Genomic DNA, 23,001 nt, shown 5'->3' on the forward strand with positions numbered 1-23,001 from the left:
GAGGGAGCTTACTGAGGTCTCAACAGGGGCTGAAAGGACCCGGTGTGTGTGTGTGGCCACAAGAATTGGGATATTCGTGAGTATTGGGGGATGGAGTTGCCAAGGGAAACCAGATACAGGACTTTTCCCAGAGCCCCAAACCTGTTCTGCCCTTGTTCGCATGTCTCTGAGGGTGTGTGATACCCCTAAGAACCCAGTTAAGGCGGGATGGATGAGTGAGCTGATGGGTTTGGAGATGGCTGGGTGAGATGCATGGATAACTAACTAATAGGACAGGGGTGGAAATATGGATAGAGGAGTGGTGAGTGTGAGAAGATGGAGAGGGGAGAGGAGGGAAGGGGGAATGGGTCGGTGGAGGAATGGAATGCTTTGCTAGAAGGGGCAGGATGACAGATGGAAAAATAGGGTAGAAGTAGTTGCATAAGCAAGGCACCTAGGCAAAAATAATAAAAACACGGATGGGCATATACCAGAGGAAGACACAGACGGAGCAACAGGTGAATGGACTGAAGTACAGACGGCTGGGCAGAGGAGACGGGTAACTGCAGGGAGAACTTTCAAAAGGTCCACCTGGAGCAACATAGTCTTTTTTGTGTGTGTGGTACTGGGGATGGAACCCAGGGGCATTCTACCTCCAACCTACACCCCAGCCCTATTTTTTATTCCTCATTTGGAAACAAGGTTTCACTAATTTGCAGAGGACCTAAATTAAGCTGAGGCTAGCCTCCAACATGTAATCCTCCTGTCTCAGTCTTCCAAGTACTGGGATTACAAGCCTGCACCACCATGCCCAGCTTTCTTTTTTTTTCTTTTTTGTGGTACTGGGGATGGATCCCAGGGGCCTTTTACCTCCAAACTATATCCCTACCCCTCTTTTTTTTTTTTTTACTCTTTATTTAAAACAGGGTCTCACTAAGTTGCAGAGGGCATCACTAAGTAGCTGAGGCTGGCTGTGAACCTGTGCTCTTCCTGTCTCAGCCTCCCAAGTACTGGGATTACAAGTGTGCGCCATCACGCCTGGCTTCCAGCTTTTCTTTCTTATTTTGAAGCACGGTCTCACTCAGTCCTGAGTCTGGCCTGAAACCTGTGATTCCCCAATCTCACACTCTCAAGTACTGGTATTACAAACCTGTGCCTCCATGTCTAACTAAAGCAAGGCTTCTTAACGTGGCTTTCCTGGGTGAGCACTACGCCGCTTCATAGACCCCGTGAAGTGGTATCCCACACATCCCACACTGTAGCTGGACCAACCCCTATTTCTCAAAGGAGATTCCAAATTTTCAGAAACGCTGACGTGAAATACCATTCCTTCCCACTCATCTCGTGCTGCCCCCACCTCCAGAATGGGAACACACACATCATTTCATGTTAATTAACAAAATATTAATGACATCCTCTTCCCCATTCCTGTTGCATCGAGGCAAGAAGGATCATTTGTGAAAATAGGTCCCAGGGGCCAGAAAGCCCCCACCACTTGTAGACCTGTGCCGGGATTCCCAGGAAGAGTCCCGAGGGTGTGTGGAACCTGGCTTGAAGTCCTTGCTCTTCGGAGAGCCTGACGTCCTAGCTCACATGTGGAAAGGGGCATCTGGAGTCCCCTGGGCCCTGCGAAGGCCCACGGCTTCCTGAGCGGGGGCCAGGAGAGCCGGGTGGTTCACCCTGACCTGGGCCTTCGCTGGCCGCAGCCGCCCCCCACCTCCCACCTGAATGCTGACGGTGGTGGCATAGCTGAGCCGCCTGGCTGGAGGGGGTGGGGGCTGGGGCTGGGGCGGCGGCGAAGGGGCCCTTGATGTGGGGGCAGAGGAGGGCCAGGGGCCCCGGGAGCTCGGACGGACCTCCCCTCCAGGGCCCTGCCGCCGAGCCAGGCTCTGGCTGATGTAAGAGGCTGCCAGGTACCTAGAGAGCGCAGCTGCACTGGGGCCCAGGAGCTGCCGGGTGGGGGGCGGGGGGCTCTGTGGTGGGGTCAGGTCTGAAGACTCTGATCTGGCAACATGTGAGACCGAGGAGCCTGCTGGTTTGGATAAAACCACAGTGGTCTGAACAGGGGCGGGCACCAGGCCCTGAGCGTCCCCGGAGGCTCCGTGCTCAGCTGACGGCGTGGTGGTGGCTGGAGAGAGGACGTGTGTGAGGTGCTGTGGCCCCAACAGCGGGGGGAGTTTCAGATCCTGTGAGTCCACGAGGCTGTGCTCCTGAAGCGGCGGTGCAGCAGCTGGACCCGGGGGGCCTGGGAGGCCTCCCCACTTTGGGGAAGGTGGCGTGGCATGTGCTTGGAAGTCCGTGAGGCCTTGTGGCTGAGGCGAGGGCATGGCAGCAGAGACCTGATCATCTGGGAGGTCTCGGGACAAAGACAGTAGAGCTGGGATCTGACAGTCCAGGCGGCCACCTTGTGCAGGAAGAGGTGAGGCACCTGGCACCTGAGTGTCTGGGAGGCCAAGAGACAAGGGCAGTGGGTCGGTGGCTGGGGTCTGAAGGTCTAGGCTGCCTTCCGGAGTCAGCAGAGGGCTGACAGCTCCCTGATCATCTCTGGATACTCCCTGCTCAGTCCTCGGGATGCTGTCTGGGCTCTGGCTGTCTGGGTGGCCTTCTTGCCTGGGCAAAGGGGTGGTGGCTAGAACCACGACGTCAGAACAACTCTGCTTGGGCCGCGCTGGGCTGGTTGGAATATTGATGTCCGTGTGGCCTCCCTGCTCAGAACAGCAGGTGGCGGACGGCACCTGTGTAGCCACGTGGTTTCCGTGCGCATCAGGCAAAGGAGTGGGAGCTGCTGCCTGGAGGTCCAGACGGTCTTGATCAGGTGAAGGTGAGAGGGCCGAAAGCTGGATGTTCGGAGGGTCTTCTTGCTTGGGCGACGGCAACGGGGCTGCAGCCTGCACACTCCAGAGGCCTCCTTGCTCGGGCAAAGGGGTGGCAGCTGGGATATGGGTACCTGTGTGGTCTTGTTTCTGCTCTGGCAAATTTGGAATCTGGCCCACCAGGTGTCCTCCCAGTTTAGATAAAGGTGTGGCTACCTGAACCCTGGCAGCAGGGCCCAGGGAGACAGATTCCTGGGCACAGGTCCGCGGGAAGGCCAGTTCACATACCAGCACGTGTCCAAAGGTAGGCAGGGGCCCTGTGTGCAAAGAAAAGAGGGAATCAGGACCAATTTTGTGGCCAACTCTCTGCTGACTCACAGAAGGAGCCAGGACCGTTAGATCCCAGCCAACTCTCGAATGTCACTGTCCCCAAATTTCCCAGATGTTCAGGCTCTAATGCCCCAGCGAGGGTCACTTCTACTGACCGCATACCCAGACCTCACCTGGCTCGGCCTCCTCCTGGGGCGGGCATGGGGACGGCTGGGGTTGAGCCAGAACCCGCGGCCGGCGGCGGGGGGCATTGGCTGATGCCCGGGTCTCAGCCCGCTGCATCTGCTGGATCCGCTCGCTGTAAAGGCGGGCCAAGTCCCGCACCCGGGACGCTGCCCGCTCTGAGTGCGGGGCTCCCGCCTTCCCACCCTTGCTGCTTCCGCCCAGATCTGAATCCTCCAGGATCAGCAGTGGCTCTGGGAAGCCCGGCCGGGCCAGCTGCCCCTGCTCCAACGCCTGCCAGGCACTCCGGATTTCTGAACAAGAGCGGAATTCCAGTTCATCCGGGAATCCTTGAGCTCCGGTGACATCCTGGGGCTGGAAGTCTGGGAATGATGTCTCTTCTCTCTCCCCATCCTGTCCTGCCCTGCTTACTGAGAGGGGGTCTCCCAGTGTCCCAGGACTGCTCGAAGGGAACAGTTCTCTCCTGATGGCTAGGGCCTCGGCCGGCTCCTCAAGCGCTCCTGAGAGCCAGGGGTCACAGGGGAGGGCAGGAGTTTTGGGAACGCTGGGAACGTCGGGCACAGCAGGCATGGCTGGAAGGCAAGACATTTCAAAAACACTGGGAATGTCAGAGAGACTGGGGAGGCGGGGAACTTCGGGAATTTCAGGGAGGTTGGGTACATCAGGAATCTTGGTAAAGCTGGGAATGTCAGGAATTTCAGCTGTCCTGGAACTTTCAAGCCCTTCTAAGACATGGAGTGGTGAAGGCTCCCGTTCATCCATCTCCAGCTCTTCCTCCTCCTCCTCCTCCTCTTCTGAAGAGTCCCGGCTGGGCAGGGCTTGGAATGTGAGGGTTTCGCTGTCGCCTGGCACCTGGGACTCTCCGGGGAACTTGGGAATGTCATGGGTGGCTGGCTGTAGTGGGCACGGGAAAAAGGCAAAGCTATCAGGGTGGGCTGTCTGCCTGAGCCAGAGGCCCCAAAACACCGCGGTGGGACACCCAGCTCACCCCTGGGTCCCGGAGGCCTCTCTGGTTTAGCAGTTCCAGGATTTCCTCAGTGATTGAGGTCCCAGGAGGGTCCAGCGTTGGGGGCCCAGCATCCTCCAGGTCTTCAGCGGGTCCAGGAGCTGGAACTGGCAGCTGGGATTCTGATGGGGAATAGAGCTGCCCTTCGCTGCCAGCATGCTGCCAGGGGAGTAGATTGAAGGCAAAAATCAGGAGGGAAGCCGGGCGTGGTGGCACACACTTGTAATCCCAGCATTGGGGAGGCTGAGACGGGAGGATTGCGGTTTGCGGACAGCCTCAGCTACTTAGTGAGGCCCTCCTCAACTTAGTGAGCCCCTGTTTCAAAATAAAGAATAAAAAATAGGGCAGGGGGTGTAGCTTGGAGGTTGAATGCTCCTGGGTTCCATCCTAGACCCACAAATAAATAAATAATAAAGAAAAATAAAAGAGCCGGACGTCGTGGCGCACGCTTGTAATCCCCGCGCTTGGGAGGAAAAGACAGGAGGATCGCGCAGGTTTGAAGCCAGCTGTGCTGGCTTAAGAGACCCTGTTCCCAAAAATAAAATAGGTCTGGGAGTGTAGCCCAGAGGTAGAAGTGCTTCCAGGAATCCCAGTACCACCAAAAAAAGAAAAAGAAAAAAGAAAAGAAAAAAATAGAGCATGGGGTGTAGCTCAGAGGTCAGATGTCCCTGGGTTCCAACCCAGACCCGCAAAAAAAAAAAAAAAAAAAAAAAAAAAATCAGGAGGGCCCCATATCCCCCACTCCCAGACCACAAGTCTAGGCCATAGCCCCTCTTCCTTCAGATTGGGGAGTTCAAGCTCCAACCCCTTATTCAGACCCAGAATTTTGAGTTCCCTTCTCCATCACACCTAGGAGTCCAGACCCTGTCTCAGAATATTTCTTTTATTTATTTTTTTAGGGTGTTGGGTATTGAACCCAAAAAATTCTACGTCCAAGCCACATCCAAGCATTACTTATATTTTGAAACAGGAGCTCGCTAAGTTGCCAAGGCTGGCCTCGAACCCACAATCCTCCTGTCTCAGCCTCCCAAGTACTAGGATTACAGGTGTGCTCCATCATGCCTGCCCCCGTCCCAGGGTACTTCTTACCTTGAATCTAGGCTTAGCTGGAGATGGAGAGATGAGAAAGAGAAAGGAATTAGATGTAGGAGTAAGAGTCTTTCCTCACCACAGACGAGCTGCCCCGTCCCCCTCCTCTCCCTACCCTGGGTATCCCCTGGGGAGAGACAAGACAGACAAGGGATGGACCAATCACTGACCGTTCTGTGGAGACACGACACAAGAGTCCTTCACCGGCTCTGGGGAAAGGACACAGTGATATCAGGAGCCTAGATCCCGCTGAATTTCTGCGTCACCTTCAGGCGGTGTGGATACTCACCAGACGGCCTGCGGCCACGGCGCCCAGCACAGGGGCCTGGAGACGGAGCTGCGGGAGAGGCGGGTCGGGAGCCATGGTGAGCTTGGGTCTTGGGGGAGGGGCTGGGGGAGGCGCGATGCTCCTTTTCATTTACCTGTGTTCCTGCGGCCAGGGGTGAAATTTCTAGCATCCTGAGGTCTGGGAGACCCAAGTGGGGCTGTTGGAAGCTCAATAATAGGCTTACTTTTTAGAACACCTGTGGGAAGAATTTTGGAGCTCATAGCATACTTTTCTCTCTTCTTTTTTGTGGTACTGAGAATTGAATCCAGAGACATTCTACCTCTGAGCAACACCCCCAGCCCTATTATTTATTTATTTATTTATTTTTGTGGTACTGGGGATGGAACCCAGAGGCATTCTACCTCCAAGATACACCCCCAACCCTCCCTTCCTTCCTTCCTTCCTTCCTTCCTTCCTTCCTTCCTTCCTTCCTTACTCCCTTCCTCCCTCCCTCCCTCCCTTCCTTTCGTACTGGGGTTCCTGGAAACCCTTCTACCTCCAGGCTACACTACCAGACCTATTCTTTAAATATTTTTTTTTAAATTTGGAAACAGGGTCTCTTAAGCCAGAGAGGCTGGCTTCGAATCTACACAATCCTCCTGTCTCTGCCTCCCAAGCGCGGGGATTACAAGCGTGTGCCACTAAGCCCGGTGTTATTCTTTATTTTTGAAACAGGGTCTCACTGAGTTGCGGAGGGCCTCACTAAATAGCTAAGGCTATGCGCAAACTGTGATACTCCAGTCTCAGCCTCCCAAATGCTGGGATTACACCACGCCTAACTCTTTATTTTTGTTTTGAAATAGGGTCTTGCTAGGTTGATGAGAGTCTTACTATTTGCTGAGGTTGTCCTTGAACCTACAATCTTCCTGTCTCAGCCTCCCAAGTACTAGGATTACAGGTGTGAGCCACCACACCTGGTTTTATGGCCTATTTTTCCTTGGAAGTAAATCCTTCACTCCCATATCCTCCCAGTCCAAGGCCCCAACTCACACTGCGAGCTGTTTTCAAGGAGAACTTGTTTTGCCTGAAAGAGAGGAAGACGAGGGTGGAGGGAGGCAGGTCTCCATGCAGTCATTCCCATGCATGGCTGTGTTTACACGGAGACCTACCACGAGGCTGATGGCTATCAGTCTTCACCACAAGCCGAGAAATTTTTTTTTTTGGTGGTACTAGGGGTGAACCCAGAGGCTTTCTACCTCTGGGCTACACTCCCAGACCTTTTTATACTTTATTTTGAAACAGGGTCTCATTAAGTTGCTGAGAGCCTCACTAAGTAGCTGAGGCTGGCTTCGAACCTGTGCGATCCTCCTGTCTCAGCCTCCCAAGCGCGGGGGATTATGCCACCGCGCCCCGCCAAGCCCAGGAATTTCAATAGCCACTGTTATTCCCTGACAGGAAGAAACTGAAGCTCAGAGAGGCTAAGTTACTTGCCCGAGGTCACAAAGCAGAGGCCATGGTAAAGCTGGGATTCAAACAAAGGTAGCAACTCTGCACCTTTAGTGACCGTGTTCTAAGAGGCTGTCCCTGCCCCTCAGAGGATCTTCTGGTTGTGCTGTGGGGGTGGGGTCCCTCAGCATGCCCAGGCTCTCCCCCCACGGTGGCAGGACGTGTACCTTGGCAGGGATAGAGGCTGGGTGGTTCTCAAAGAAGAGGCGCTGGAGACAGTGAATCCACAGCCTTTTCTCCTCTTGGTTCTTGGCCTGGGGGAGGCGGGGCAGAGTCAGGGAGCCAAGAGTGGGGTGGGGAGACTGCCAGCCCGCCCTCCCCTGCGCTCACCTGGAGCAGGTGCCTGTGCTTGGGAATGGTCAGATCCGACACCTTGAACCCCAGAGGGTCTCGAGGACTCTCGCTTACACTCAGGTTACAGCACTGGATGAGTGAGGGGTCAGAGAGGGACAGTAGGTCAGACCCCAAGCGCTGTGGGACTGAGATGCCCCCGACCTGGGCCCCTTTCAGTAAGATCATGTGCTGGGTTCCCTTTCCCCACCAGGCTCCTTCACTAGACCCCTTGGGGTCTCACTAAGTTGGCGAGCGCTTCACTGAGTTGCTGAGGTTGGCCTTGAACCTGTTATACTCCTGTCTCAGCCTCCCAAGTACTGGGATAACAGAAATCATGCGCCACCACTCTCAGCTTTACCCATTGTTGTTGTTGTTGTTCTGGGGATTAAAGTAGGAACATTCTAAATCTGACCTACACTTTCAGTCCTTTTTATTTTATTTTTTGTGGGTCTGGGGATGGAATCCAGAGGCATTTGACCTCTGAGCTACACCCTCTGCCCAATTTTTTATTCTTTATTTGGAAACAGGGTCTAAGTTGCAGAGGGCCTCAGTAAGCTGAAGCTGTCTGCAAACTAAGATCCTCTGATCTCAGCCTCCCAAATGCTGGGATTACAAACCACCACGCCCGGCTTTTTTTATTTATTTATTTATTTATTTATTTATTTATTTACTTTTGGCGGTACTAGGGATGGAACCCAGGGGCAATCCACCTCCAAGCTACACTCCCAGCCCTATTTTATTTTTTTGCGGGTCTAGGGGTGGGACCTAGGGGCACTCAACCTCCGAGCTACACCCCCTGCCCTATTTTTTTTAATTCTTTATTTTGAAACAAAGTCTAAGTTGCAGGGGGCCTCACTAAGTAGTTAAGGCTGTCCACAAATCGTAATCCTCCCGTCTCAGCCTTCCAAATGCTGGAATACAAGTGTGCAGCACCATGCCTGGCTTTATTCTTTATTTTCTTTATTTTTTTTGGTGGTACTGGGGTTCCTGAAAACCCTTCTACCTCCAGGCTACACTCCCAGACCTATTTTTATACTTTTTAAATTTGGAAATAGGGTCTCTTAAGCCAGCACGGCTGGCTTCGAACCTGCGCGATCCTCCTGTCTCCGCCTCCCAAATGCAGGGATTACAAGCATGCGCCACCACGCCCGGTTTTATTCTTTATTTTTGAAACAGGGTCTCAATGAGTTGCCAAGGACCTCACTAAGTAGCTGTCTCAGCCATCCAAGTCTTGGCATCCCTTTAAAACCAGGTTGCCCCTCCACCCCCGCCCAGCCCAGCCTTTCAGTTATCCAGGCACAGGTGAATAGAATGCACCTTGGAGGTAATAGTCTAGCCCTGCCTCCATTCCCAAACTCACAAAGATGTGGCCCTTGTAGGTGTACTCTGGCCCCCGGCGTTTGGCCACAAGCAGCATCCGGGAGAAGAGGAAGAGTATCCGCTCGCCGCCGCCTCGGAGCCGGGGGCCGCCCCCGCCGCCGCCTCGGAAGGCGCCCTCCAATACCAGCTCCCCAAAGGCGCTGAGCTCCGGGCCGGTCCAGCCACCCAGCCGCCGCTGCACTTCCTGCTGGACCCCAGTGAGAGCGGAGGCAGGCAGGAGTGGGTGCCGCACATACACACCAAGACAGGAGGGTTAGGGATGAGGGCCGCAGCCTCAAATCACTGGCCAGCTGGCCCAGCCCGCCCGGCCCGCCCTGGGGCCACCTGGAGGCGCGCTGCGTGCTCCTGCTTGCGCTTCATGTCGTTGATGTACCAGGCGACCGCCGTCATAGACACAATAGCTTCCTCCACCATCTCTCGGCCTCCAGCGCCTGGGCCCTCCACCCAGTGCTTGCCTAATTCCTGCCGGGCACAGAGAGCAAGGGAGAAAAAGACAGGAAAGGTGGAACCAAAAATGAGAGTGATGGGACAGACACAGAGAAAGACGAACAGGCAGACTGTGGACTCAGCGGCACCGGCCCCCTTGCCAGTGAGACCCAACTCCACGTGCTGGCCCCGTTTCTGAGGAGCTCATGCTACCCCAGGGCACACTCTGGCAGAGGTCAGAGGATGCCTCCTCGGGCCTCGCCCAACTCCCCGCTGGGTCCTCTGTCCAGGAGTACTGGCAGGCAGGCAGGCAGTCGGTGGATGGACCCCCCCCCCCCACCCCAGGGCCCTCGGCTGACCTGCAGCAGCAGATGATACTTGAGGATGCGCTGGACGGGTTTGAGCAGGAAGCTCTGCAGGGGCAGCGAGTGATGCAGCTGGGCCTGGCGCTCCTGCAGCCACAAGGCTGCCGGCGGAGACAGTGACAGCTCCCGGAGCAGGGCCAGGGAGCTGGGGGCACAGCGCAGGTCAGTGGGGCTGGTGGCTCCAGGGGGCAGGGCTGGGAGGGCTTGTTCAGGGACAGTCAGGGTTTGGCAGGGGTCAAGGGCAGTCAGGGTCTGGTGGGGTGGAGCTGGGCGGGCCAGAGGGTCAGCTCCTGGGCATGGGCTGGGGCTCCCGCCCCTCACCTTGGGTAGTTCATGCAGTATAATGTGTAGATGTCAAAATCCTCGCTCTGCGGGGAACAGGGGAGTCAGGGAAACCCCAAGTCCTGGCTCCCCAGGGTCCCCCAGCCATCTTGCCCAGAGCCCCACCTCCACTCACCCTCTGTACGAAGCACTGGGCGATGCCCCCTGCGTCGTGGCTGCCCTCCAGGTCCTCCAGGAGCTCGCTGTGGGCAAGGGCAAGGGTGAGGATCCCCAGGAGGGCCCGGAGAGTGAGCTCTCAGCTGGCACTCACGGGGCGTCATGTTATGATCCAAGAAGGCCACCATGGCCCTCAGGAGAGGGATGCCATGACCACCAGAGCTACCAGGATCTTTTTTGTGTGTGTGTGCCACTAGAGATGAAATCCTGGGACATTCTACCTCTCAGTTACACCACCTAGCCCTATTTTTTATTTGGAATCAGGAGCTCACTAAGTTGTAGAGTGCCTCCCATGGCTGGCCTAGAACCTGTGGTCCTTTCTCAGCTTCCCAGGTACTAGGACAAGTGTGTGCCTGGCTAGCAACCAGGACCTTTTTTTTTTTTTGGAGGTACAGCGATTGAACCCAGGAGCATTCTACTTCCAACTATACCCCCAGCCCTACTCTTTATTCTTTATTTTGAAACAGGGTCTCACTAAGTTGTGGAGGGCCTCACGAATTTGCTGAGGCTGCTGCGAACCTGCGATCCTCCTTTCTCAGCCTCTCAAGTGCCGGGATTACAAACATGTGCCACCATACCTGGCTAGCTGCCAGGATCTTAAGATTGTACTGTGAAGCCAGGTGTGGTGGCATGTTCCTGTAACCCCAGCACTTGGGAGGCTGAGACAGGAGGACCAAAGGTTGGAAGCCAGCCTCAGCAATATAGTGAGACTCTCAGCAACCTAACAAGACCATGTTTCAAGACAAAAAAATAAAAGAGGCTGGGTGGAAGCCGGGCGTGGTGGCGCACGCTTGTAATCCCCGTGCTTGGGAGGCTGAGACAGGAGGATCACACGGGTTCGAAGCCAGCCTCAGCCACTCAGTGAGGCTCTCAGCAACTTAGTGAGACCCTGTTTCCAAATAAAATATAAAATAGGTCTGGGAGTATAACCTGGAGATAGAAAAGCCCCTGGGTTCCACCCCCAGTACCAAAAAAAAAAAAAAAAAAAAAAAAAAAAAAAAAGGCTGGGTGGGTAGCTTGGAAGATGGAAGAGACCCATGGGTATGATGGGTATGATCTCTAGTACCCCGCCCCTCAAAGATGCTACTGTGATCCTGAACGCCGGGATCCTTGAACTCAAAGTGTCTTCCTTACCTGGGTGACCAACCATTGAGGTTTGGCAGGGACAGAACAGTTTCCCAGGGGGAGGGACTTGTGGTGCTAAAATTGGGCAAGTTCTGGGCAAATCAGGATGAGTTGGTCAAACAATGTTCACACAGTCACAACCTTCAAGCCCGTGACTCTTGAATTCACGGTCAGCCCAGAACCGACACAGGACTGATGTCTGCCCCGTCTCAGGATTTATTTATTTTGGTGCCAGGGATTGAATTCCAACACATTCTCTGAACTACATCCCTAGTCCCCCCCCCTTTTTTAAATTTTTTTGCGGGTCTGGGGAAGAAACCCAGAGGCATTTGACCTCCGAGCTACATCCTCTGCCCTATTTTTTATTCTTTATTTTGAAACCGGGTCTCACTGAGTTGCAGAGGCCTCACTAAGTAGCTGAGGCTCTCTGCGAACCACGATCCTCTGGTCTCAGTCTCCCGAATGCTGAGATTACAAGCGTGCGCCACCACGCCCGACATCCCTAGCCCATTTATTTATTTATTTATTTATTTATTTTTGGTGGTACTGGAACCCTTCTACCTCCAGGCTACACTTCCAGACCTATTTTTATATTTTTTATTTGGAAACAGGGTCTCCTAAGCCAGCGCACGCGGCTGGCTTCGAACCTGCGCGATCCTCCTGTCTCCGCCTCCCAAGCGCGGGGATTACAAGCGTGCGCCACCATGCCAGGCTCCCCTAGCCCTCTTAATGTTTTATTTTGACCACAGTATCACTAAATTGCTGAGGCTGGCCTCAAACCTGCCATCCTTCTGTCTCAGCCTCCCAAATATTGGGATTACAGTCATTCACCACCGTGCCTAGCTTTTATTTTTTATTCTTTCGTTTTATTATTTATGATGATGATGATGATGATGATGATGATGATTGTGTTGTGGGGTACTGAGGATGAAACCCAGGAGCCTTCTACCTCCAGGGCATACTCCCAGACCTACTTTACATTTTTTTTTTTTCCTGCGGGTCTGGGAATGGAACCCAGGGGCATTCGACATCTGAGCTATACCCCCAGCCCTATTTTTTATTCTTTATTTTGAAACTGGGTCTCACTAAGTTGCGGAGGGCCTAAGTAGCTGAGGCTGTCTGCGAACCGCAATCCTTCGGTCCCAGCCTCCCAAATGCTGGCATTACAGCATGCGTCCCCACGCCCGGCCCAGACCTACTTTACATTTTGTTTAGAAACAGGGTCTCACACTAAATTGCTGAGAGCCTCACTAAGCAGCTGAGGCTGGCTTTGAACCTACATGATCCTCATGTCTCAGCCTTCCAAGTACTGGGATTACAAACAAGCATGTGCCATGCCTGGCTTTATTTTTTATTCTGAAACAGGATCTTGCTAAATTGCTGAAGGTTTTACAAGGTTACTGAGACGGGCCTTGAACCTTCAGTCCTCCTATCTTAGCCTCCCAAGTACTGGCATTGCAGGTGTGCCACTGTGCCCGGCTCTGTCCTGATATTTAGACTTTGTCTGCCTCCTTAGGCTCCCCTCCTCTACTCTGGACCCTGGTTCTTCCCATCACAATCCTGGACGCGCACTATGGGCTCCCGGGCTTGGGTTAGGACACAGACCCCCCCCCCAACAGCACCTGGCACCCCGGCTGTACCACCCACACCTGACCTGCTGAATTCGTAGATGTCCTCTATGTTGGCAAACAGCGTGCCCACCTGCTCCATGCTCAGCCCCAGGACCCCGCCGTCCAGCAGAGGACCCAGGTAGTCCTGTGGGGATGAGTGGGTTACCGAGGCCAAGGGCCGGGGCCCACACCGCCCTGCAGTGCCTGCCCGCCTCACCTCCACGATGCTGCGGAGGTCCCGGACATAGGCCCGCTCTGTCTCCACGATCTCACGGGCAACACGTTCTAGCCTTGAGGGTTTTGCCGACCCCGGGGTCTCCACAGGTGACAGGTGCAGGCGGATGGGGGGCCCTGGAAGGGGCTCCGGCCTAGAGGCTGAGCAGGCTGGGGCGGGCCCCGAGGCCAGGTCCCCCTCAGAGCCCACTGTGCTCAGGGACGTGGAGCTCCCAGAACCTCGGGGGGAGGCCATGGTGGAAGCTGCAGGGGCTGCTGGGAGGTGGAGTGAACGGAAAGTCAGGAGTTCTCCCCAAGTGTCCCCTCCCACGGCCCCCACATCACCGCACCTGGCCAACAGCCTTCCCACAGGCTCCCTCTCCTCCCTACCATCCTATCTGGGTCCAGTCCCATCTTCTCCCACCAGGGTCCACTCTGGGCTTCTGGTATTTAATTCATGGACCTCCACACTTCAGCCAAGAAGATCGTCATTAATATACCTATCTGACTGTCACCCCCATGAATATAATCCCTTCAAGCTCTCTGGCCAGAGTCTAAACTGCTCAGATTTACAGAACCCCATGCAACACGGGCATGGGAGATTTTCTCAACCAACTCTCTCCCCTTGGCCACAGTCTGTCTTACCCCCCACACTCAACTTCTTTCAGTTACTTAAAGCAGCAGCTCTGGGCCTTTGCACAAACCGTTCCCTGTATGGGGAACACTCTAGCTGGTCCTTGCAGCACCTCCTTCCTCCTCATTCTCTGCTCACAGCTCCCCGGGGCGTTCCCCATCACAGCCCTGACTACTTGGCCCCTGGCTTCCTCCTCTCACGGTACTGGCTGGGAGTGGCTCCATCCCCCCACCAGACGTGGAGCTCAAGCGAGGGCGGCTCTCTGCCTCCAAAGACCCTCAGCCTCCTCCCACCACTCACCTGTCGGAGTGTCACACACACTTCTGCAGTCACAAGCTTCTCCTCGAAGCCCACACCTGGGGCTGGGGCTGGGTTTGGACAGGCTCAGCCCGCGGGCTCCTTCGGGCATGGCTGAGTGGTACGACAGCGACCTGCAGAGAGACCCCCTTCCTGGGTACAGGACCCCACAGGCAGGCCTCCTGGGCCCTCCTGCCTCAGGGACGGCGTGCTGGGAGTGCGGAGGCTGGCCTGAATGCACCGAGGGGCCCTGAGAGGAACTGGGAGGGAGATGCAAGCCAAGTAATCGAAAGAGGGAAACGAGGAGAGAAGCTGGAGAAGATGGAAAGCTCGAGACAAAGAAGAGCGCGGAGAGCCCAAGTCCCTGCGCGCAGCCGTGTCGGCGGGGCCGAGGCGCAGGATCCTGGGAACGTCTGGGCTCCGGCCGCCGCCGAGGGCGAGGGGCAGGGCTGGGAAAAGCCGTGGGCGGGAGGCCGCGGGGTCCCGGGGGAGGCGGGGGCCGGGGACCGGATGCCAGGGTCCCGCGACGCTCCCCCCCGGCCGCGCCCCGCGCCCCGCGCCGGGTCCCGCCGCCCAGGGCCCGCGCGCCCCAGCCCCTGCGGCCCCCAGCCTGCCGCCCGCCGGCACGCCCCCACATTGTTCACCGCGGCGCCGCCCCCTCCCCCAGCCCGGCCTCGCCGCCCTCACCTCCCCGCCCGCCCGCGCCGGCCTCGGGCCCGGGAGGGGCCGCCGGGCTGGGCGCTCGGCTCGCGGGCTCGGGGACCCGGGGTCCAGGGCGCGGGGGGCGCGGGGCCGCCGTCCAGTCCCTCGGGGGCCTCAGCGCCGGGGGCTGCTCGAAGCCTCGACGGTGGGGCCTCGGACGGCGCTGGGGACTCAAACTCCCGACGCTCCGCGGCGGGGACCCGGGTCTTTGGGTTCTTCTAACTCTAGGAGCAGACATTAACCCGTCCCGAGGCGGGAGTGGAGGGAGTCCCCAATGCCAAGTTATGGGTTCCCCTGAGCTGGGGACACGCCAGCCCGAAACAGGCTGCTTGGGGCGTTAGGGGGCTGGATCCCAAGCTCCTCCACCCCGGGGGGCTCGGGCGGGACCCCTGGACAGTGTGCGGCCCGGATCCCGAGTTCCCCGGGCGGCCGGGCTCTGGGCACCTGAGGTCCTGCAGCCGGGGAGCGGGGGCTGGTCTGGAGTCCCTCAAGACGCGGCGCAGAAAGCCCGGACGCCCGGGTATGAGAGCGCCGACCCCTCGGGCTCCGGAGTGGGCGGCAGAGAACTCCGGCGGCGCCACATCTGGGGCGGGAGAGTCGGGACCCAGCTGTGGGGCGGGGGGAGGTCGCCCGGGGCCTTCCCTCCCCCCTGCCACCCCGGCCCATATCCTGTTCCCGCCCGCAGGGGGGAGGGGCCGCCTTCCGGCCGGCCAGCCCGCGAAGGGTTAAGACCCCGCCTCCCTGGCTTCTGAATATTCATGAGAGGGCGAGCCCTCACATTCCAAGCACCTCGCGGAGTTTTCCCTTTTACAGCAAGGGCCTGCGAAGGCGTGAGAATCCGTAACTGGTCAAACTCTTCCTCTTATAGGTCCATCAAATGTTTATATTTGCATATGCAAGAGGAGGCGGGGTTGGGCAGCAAAGTCACGTGGTCATAAACGACTGAAGGATTCTGCGGCGCAAGGGTGCGGCCGTAGCTCCAGTGGCGCAATCGGTTAGCGCGCGGTACTTATAAGACAGTGCAAGCGGAGCAATGCCGAGGTTGTGAGTTCGATCCTCACCTGGAGCACTCTTTTTCTTTGTACTGGGGATTAAAACTCAGCGGCATTTTTCCTTCAAAACAACACCCTCAGTTTAATATCCATTTTGAAATCGAGTAACTAAATTACTGAATCTGGTCTCGAGCCTGAGAGCTTCCTATCTCGGCCTTCCAAGGGTTGCGGTTACAAATGTGTACCACCACGCCTAACTTTGGAGCACTCTTTTACCTGGAGCACTTTTAGTTTTCTCAACAGTTTGGGTTTTTTTTTTGTGTGTGTGTGTGGTACTGGGTATGGAACCTTTCTACCTCCGGGGTACACTACCAGAACTATTTTATATTTTATTTGGAAACAGGGTCTCTTAGACGAAAGCCAGCGAGGCTGGCTTCGAACCTGCGCAATCCCCTGTCTCCGCCTCCCAAGCGCGGGGATTACAAGCGTGCGCCACCACGCCCGGCTTCTCAACAGTTTTTAAAACTACCACACCTTATACATCTAGATCGCTTATAGACACGAATACACGTTTTCGTCTGAATTTTCGAAAATATTTGGTGAGTGTTGTCTGGTGGAAATTGTCGTTTTTATGTTTGCCGCCAGGGGGAGGTGTCGCCTCTCATTTGATGTCTTGATTTCTTGATTGAGTTCGCAAATCTGTTTCCTGGCGCGGGAGAGCAAACCTGTAATCCCTTCGCTGTCTCCTGGAGGAGTGGGGGAAAGACAGAGGACAGGGGCTGGGACAGAGAGATGAAGGAACGCCTGGCTATGCAGGCTCAAGTGGGAGATGCTGGAGAGGGCAGGGGCCTGAGGGGCTGGACTGTAGATCTGTCTTGCAGTACTAGGGATTGAACCCTGGGTACTCTTACCACTGAACGACACGCCCAGCTATTTTTACTTTGAGACAGGGTCTTGTTAAACTAGGAAAGGAGAATTATAGGTTCGAGGCCAGCTTCAACAATTTAGCAATGCCCCCAGCAATGAGGGAGACCCTGTTTCAAAATAAAATAGGGCTGGGGGTGTAGCTCAGAGGCAGCCCCTCCCCCGTTAAATCCCCAATACCACACACAATAAAAGGATCTCCTGAGTAGGGCATGGTGGCACACACCTGTAATCCCAGTACTTGGAAGGCTGAGACCAGGAGGATGGCGGGTTTGAGGACAGCCTCAGCAAATAATGAGATTCTCATTAGCCTAGCGACCCTGTTTCAAAGATGTGGTGGCGTCTGCCACCAGCATTCGGGAGCCTGAGATCACGGCTCACAGCCAGCCTCTGCCACTTAGTGAGGCCCTCTGCAACTTAGTGAGACCCTGTTTTAAACAAAAGAATAAAAAAATAGGGCAGGGGGTGTAGCTGGGAGGTCGAATGCAGCTGGGTTTCATCCCTAGACCCGCAAAAAAAAAAAAAAAAAAAAAAAAAAAAAAAAAGTGGCGGCAGAGCGGCTAGGAATGTGACTGGGTGGGAGTCAGCAGGGGGAGGGAGGAGATGGGAACCAGGTTGTTGAGCTGTAGTGAGGATCCCAACTTCTGGTGATCTGACTCAGGGGACCTAATAATAGGTTTCCCTTCGCTGTCTCCTGGAGGAGTGGGGGAAAGACAGAGGACGGGGCTGGGACAGAGAGATGAAGGAATGGCTGGCTATGCAGGCTCAAGTGGGAGATGCTGGAGAGGGCAGGGGCCTGGGGGGCTGGACTGTGGATCTGTCTTGCAGTACTAGGGATTGAGCCCTGGGTACTCTACCACTGAGCGACACGCCCAGCTACTTTTACTTTGAGACAGGGTCTTGTTGAGTTGCTTAGGTATGGTCTGGAGAACGTGTGCTCCTCCTGCCTCAGCCTCTCAGTCGCTGGAGTTACATGTGTACCAGTGTGTACCACTGCAGCGGACATGCAGATTTATTCTGAGGGTGAGTGAATCAGACAGGGCTGCTGTTGGCTTGGGGTATGGGCTTGAGAGAGACAGGGTACTCCCAGGTCCCGCATGTTTGGCTTGACCTCCGCTACCTGGTGGTAGGTGTCATTTTCTTGTATGAGGAGGGTGTGTTTGTCTTGGTTTAGTGCTAAGGATTGAACTCAAGGTCTTGCTGAACAAGGCATATGCCCAACAGGTGGTCCAGCCCAGCCCAGAGTTTTGCTGTTTTGTTTTTGGAAGAGAAAAGATCATCTGTCTTGGCCCAGGAAAGGTATCTGAGCTGCCTGCTCGCGCCTTTCAGTCTTCCTGTGACTGTGGGCAAGCTTGCTCCCGCTCCCTGCCTTTGGGTCTCTGGGTTTCTGCTTCCTTCTCTCCCACATTCCAGGGCCTGAGCCTTTTCCCACAAGGGAGGCAGTTTCCTGGAAGAGGAGACCAAAGGTCAGGGCCGGCCTGTGGGATAAGGAGAGGGAAGAGGGAGGCCCGAGGAGGGGAGAGGGGAAGGCGAGGGGCTGCAGAGGAAGAGGACAGAGGCGGCTGGGTCGGGAGGGAAGGAAGGAGAGCGGGAAGAAGGGGAACTGGAAGAGGGCACAGGGACGGGCGGCGGGGAGGCTGGAAGGCAGGGGCGAGGAGTAATGGGGAAGCCCAGGGTTTGGGAGGGAGCGGCGGGGGAGGGGAGGGGAGGGCGCGGTGACGCGGGCTTCCGGGCTCGGCTCCGGGCGGCCTTGTATGGTCGGGACGCGGCTCCCACGGCCCGGAGACGCCCAGACCCCGGCGGGGCCTGTGGCCCGCGACCCCGCGCCTCCCGGACCCCGGGGCCTAGAGCGAAGCCGGGAGGGGCCTGCAAAGTACCCCTGCCCGAGCCCAGAGCAGGCCGCGCCCGCCCCGGAACCGGCTCCCCCGGCCCGGCCCTCACCTGGCCCCGCCCTCAGGTGCGCGGTGACGTCACTTCCGGCCAGGTAAGCGCCGGCGACCGCTCTGCTTTGGAACGATCTGGAGGTCACTGGACTCTACCTCCTAAAAAAAGTCACACCGTCCTTCCCACTCCTTTGGCTGCCTCTGGACCGCAAAAAAGCCAAGGTTCCAGTTTACACGCAGATTCCTTTTATTTAAAAATTCAAAAAATTCCACAAAAATAGACTTTTAAGATAACAATATATATTACTTAATATATTATTATTGTATACTTACAATAATTATATCATCGTTTCCAATATTACAAAAAAAAAGAAGAAACACACAAGGGAAGCAGACGACCCAATATATATAAATACTATAAAATCTTATTAGAATAAATAAAGTCGTCATAAATAAAGGGCCCACTGGTTTGGGAGGAGGGGTTTGGCAATGGCTTTGGCTACTTGCTTGTGGAGGGAAATTTGAGCACCAGGATTCTCCCTCAGGGGAGGCTCCAGTCACCACACACTGGAGCCTCGTGTTCAGGAAAAATGGGGAGGGGGTCGTGGGGGGCCAACTATTCACAGCACATAAGATTGTGGGAGACAGAGTCGGGCAAGGGAGAGGGCACGCTGGCTCCCTCAAATATGCTACATCTTAACGAAGAACCCCAGAAAACACTGTCCACCGCCCACACTAAGAACACTGAGCTCGCTGGCTGGGGACCTGCCCCAGAGTGGCATCCGGGGTGGGGAGGGGGTTAATGCATTTTGGAATGTGGGAGGAGGGCCACTTGATTAGACTGAGTAGTCCTCTGGGGCCCCACAGCAAAAGGGTCTCCCCTTGAGATCCAGCTGATGTGTCTTGGCCAGGCACTTGTCACTCAGAAACGGAAATGCGATTGAAGATAGGGAGTCTTCGTGGGGCTGCAGGTGGCTGGGGTGGCCCGAAAACACCAGCCTCAAAGACCGGGGAGTCGGACCCCCCCAGGCTGCTGCCACTGCTAGCATATTCATCAGGGTCAGATCCCAGGGAGTGTGCAGAAGGGCTACGCGCCAGGCCACCCAGAGGCCCCCAGATGCTGCCAGGAGTGGCCCTTCGGCAAGAGGGACAACAGGCCAGGGTGGGGTCCCTTCGAGCCACAGGGGTCCCAGGGGCAGCAGAGAAGGCAGAGGGCGAAAGTGGAAGGTCGCCAGGTGGTGGCGGGGAGCTGGAGGGTGAGAAGGAACAGGAGGACAGGGAAGGGCCTGCCAGGCCCGGCGGGGGTGGGGAGGCTCGGCGGCCAGAAGGCAGGCCAGAGAAGCTGATGCTCTGGCGCAGGACGTGGGGGTGGCCCGGGGCCGCCAGGTCCTCACTGGGGTTATGGATGAAATGGCAGCGTGAGCCATAGGGACAGCGGCCCTGGAGGTAGAACTTGTGGCAGAGTTCTGTCTTGTACTTGGGGTGGCGATTGGCTTGGCGCAGCTCACCCAGGCCGTGGGCAAACTGGCACTTGGCCCCGTAGCGACAGCGTCCGCTCTCTGAGAAGGTCCGACACAGCTCAGTCTTGTAGCGAGAGGAGGTGGTGGGGGTCGCAGTAGGCGAAGTGGGTGAGGGCGACAGCTCCGGGCCCGGGCGCGGAGCCAGGGGTGCAAAGCCAGGGGGTGGGGGCACCCAGCCACAGGTGCGGCCCTCGACGAGGCTGGTGGAGCGGCTCGGCAGACGGGAGGCAACCCCAGACGCGCTGGGGTCAGATGAGTTCAGGCTCCAGAGTCCAGAGGACTCAGTGCCTCCCAGGTCTGATGGCAGGTCAGAGTTCAGTGACAGGAGGCTCTGCGGGAATAGGCTTCGGTTAGGACACCTGAAAACTCAGGGTGACGCCTAGCCCCAGCAGCAGGGCACTTCCAGAAGCTTGCCAGTCCGGTTTGTGGGCTCTGGGCCTGAGCCCCACCCGACCGCAGACACCCCTGGGTTCCAGATCCCGGAGATCCCGATGTGGAGAGCTGGAGTTTATCCCCCCCCCAAGTGAAGCCTGTATTGAGGACCCAATAAACTCCTGCCCGTCCCCCACGGATCAAGAGGGGCTCCAAAGGCGGGGCACGCCAGTGTTCCCCAATTCTGAGCCTCTGGGCCTCCCCGGATATGGTCACACCTCGGGTTCTCCAGTTTCATAACTAGAGGGGCAGGGCGGAGTGGTCGGGCCGCCCGATCTCTTCGGTTTCGGCTTTCTCAGAGAACTCGAAGCCCGAGCGGAGGCAGAAGTCGGCTCCCCCACCCTAAAACTTCAACTCCACAGACGCCTCCGCGCAAAACCGCGCCCTCGACAACTTGGGGCGAGCGAGGTGTGTGAGGGCCGCTTCCGCTCCAAGGCGGCCCTAATTAGAGAAGAGCGCGCCAGGGGCCGCCCCGCCGGCCTAGGGCCCGAAACCCGGGAGTTGTGGGCTCCGGAATGGCCGGCCTGAGAGAGAAGGCAGGCGGCCCCGGCCGGAGTTGGCGGCGCTAGAGAACTAGGCGTGGGGCCCTCGGGGACTCGGGCTGGCCGGACTCACCTCGTAGATGGCTGTGAGATCCATGGCGGCGCGGCTGGCCACGAGAGGCAGGCCGAGGGTCAGAGCGCTGAAGTCAAGCTGCAGCCGGCGCCGGGAGAGCCAGCCTCTTATAGGGCCACGAGGGGGCGTGGCAGTGGGCGTGGTCATGGGCGTGGCCAAAGGGGGCGCTTCCCGGAGGCGCGCGCCCGCCGGCGCAGGCACCCCGCCAGCTCCCTTCCGCCCGCCCCGGGCGAGGATGCGCCCGGACTTGGCCCGCGCGCGGCCGCGACCCGGTGGGGAGGCCGCGGGGTGGGGGCGTCTGCCCAGTTTTCAAGGTTGGAGACTGAGGCGCGAAGGGAACTGGGGCAGAGGTTGGGGCAGAGCTCCAGGGCCATCTGACGAGGGCAGAGGCCGAGAGGGCGTGCGCAGGCCAGACTGAGCGACTGGGGCGAGGGGAGACCCGGTGGAAGAGACAGAGATATGGCGAGATGCAGAGAAAAATACACAGAGACACACAGCAAGAGGCGTACAGAGAGGGGGAGAGGCAGGGCGAGGAGAGGAAGAGACGAGGAAATAGAGTCCCAGAAAGACAAATTCAGAGGGAGAAGGGTCACATAAGGAAGCAGGGGGAGAGAGAGGGAGAGGGAGAAAGAAAGAGACCTGCAGAGTCGGGAGTCCACGGGACAAAAGGCAGAGTGGAGACCTGGGAGGGAATTCTCTTCCCGGATCTGCCTCACTTCCCCACAGCCTGTATCAAAAGACCTGGAATTCCCTCCTCATCCCCATTCTTGCAGGTTGAGTGGCACCCGATACCTGGGCAAGGCTGGAAAGGGGGCTCCCTTTCCCAAGCCCGGCCCTTGTACCCCCTCACCTTTACACGGATGATGATCGCACTTTCCATATCTTTTGGGTACTTCACATACATTAACTCAGATTTTATGCCCATTTGACACACCAGGAAACCAAGATCAAGTTTCTCTTGTCCCGCCAACTAGAGAACTACAACAGCTTGCTGACAGGAATTTTTTTTTTTTTTTGAGGGGGGAGGGTACTGGAGATTGAACTCAGGGGCACTCCATGTCCAAGCTACAGTCCCAGCCCTTTTTTATTTTATTTATTTTTTTGGTGGCACTGGGGGTGGAACCCAGAGGCTTTCTACACCCCCCCCCCGCTATACTCCCAGACCTATTTTATATTTTATTTGGAAACAGGGTCTCACTAAGTTGCTGAGTCTCACTAAGTAGCTGAGGCTGGCTTTGAACCTGTACGATCCTAAATTAGAAATTCATTGAGTTCAATGAAAAGGGATCCTGATGGCCTGTATGGGGATTGAACCCCCAGCCTTGGGGTTTTTAGCACCAAGCTCTAACCAACTGAGCTAACCGGCCAGTTCCAGCCCTTTTTTAATTTTGAAATTGGGTATCACTAAGTTGCTAATAGTATCACTAAGTTGAGAGACTAACCTCCGACCTGTGACCCTCTGGTCTGAGCCTCCCAAGTACTGATATTACCATCCTGTGCCACCATGCCTGACTTAACCTTCGACCCTCATATCAAGAGTTTAAATTAAGCTGGGTGTGGTGGCCCACACTTATAATCCCAGCATTCAGGAGGTTGAGACAGGAGGATCACAGTTCACGGACAGCCTCAGCTACTTAGCAAGGCCCTTTGCAACTCAGTGAGACCCTGTTTCAAAAATAAAAAAGACAGCTGGCCATGGTGGCGCAGGCTTGTAATCCCCGCACTTGGGAGGCGGAGACCGGAGGATGGGGCAGGTTCGAAGCCAGCCTCTCTAGTTTAAGAGACCCTGTTTCCAAATAAAAATATAAACATAGGTCTGGGAGTGTAGCCCAGAGAAGGGTTTCCAGGAACCCCAGTACCACCACCAAAAAGAAAAAA

The 23,001-nt window shown here is 56.4% G+C and overlaps 2 protein-coding genes across 3 annotated transcripts; both read right to left on the reverse strand.

Moving 5' to 3' along the window:
- Positions 1 to 1,568: 1,568 nt before the first annotated feature.
- Positions 1,569 to 14,167, reverse strand: PLEKHG2 (pleckstrin homology and RhoGEF domain containing G2; the record flags this gene model as incomplete). 2 transcript variants are annotated; one of them, XM_080702079.1, is made up of 18 exons in its annotated part: positions 1,569 to 3,109; positions 3,296 to 4,199; positions 4,294 to 4,470; positions 5,401 to 5,417; positions 5,571 to 5,609; positions 5,690 to 5,737; positions 5,823 to 5,924; positions 6,719 to 6,752; positions 7,342 to 7,428; positions 7,505 to 7,597; positions 8,868 to 9,071; positions 9,212 to 9,349; positions 9,673 to 9,823; positions 10,000 to 10,046; positions 10,136 to 10,202; positions 12,956 to 13,056; positions 13,129 to 13,397; positions 14,059 to 14,167. In XM_080702079.1, the coding sequence occupies 18 exons, from the start codon at positions 14,165 to 14,167 to the stop codon at positions 1,569 to 1,571; spliced, it is 4,128 nt and encodes a 1,375-aa protein (XP_080558205.1). The 2 variants fall into 2 exon arrangements, with proteins under 2 accessions (XP_080558205.1, XP_080558206.1); XM_080702080.1 differs by lacking the exon at positions 3,296 to 4,199 and having other exon boundaries at positions 1,569 to 1,625.
- Positions 14,168 to 19,474: 5,307 nt separating this feature from the next.
- On the reverse strand, positions 19,475 to 21,150 carry ZFP36 (ZFP36 ring finger protein; the record flags this gene model as incomplete). Its single annotated transcript, XM_080702199.1, has 2 exons — positions 21,124 to 21,150; positions 19,475 to 20,407 (listed from the first exon to the last, which is right to left on the reverse strand). Exons 1-2 carry the CDS (start codon positions 21,145 to 21,147, stop codon positions 19,475 to 19,477), a joined length of 957 nt encoding a protein of 318 aa, XP_080558325.1. The 5' UTR covers positions 21,148 to 21,150.
- Positions 21,151 to 23,001: the final 1,851 nt, after the last annotated feature.

The sequence above is a fragment of the Muscardinus avellanarius genome (assembly GCF_963383645.1).
Source record: "Muscardinus avellanarius genome assembly, chromosome: 10".
Classification (NCBI taxonomy): Eukaryota; Metazoa; Chordata; class Mammalia; order Rodentia; family Gliridae; genus Muscardinus; species Muscardinus avellanarius.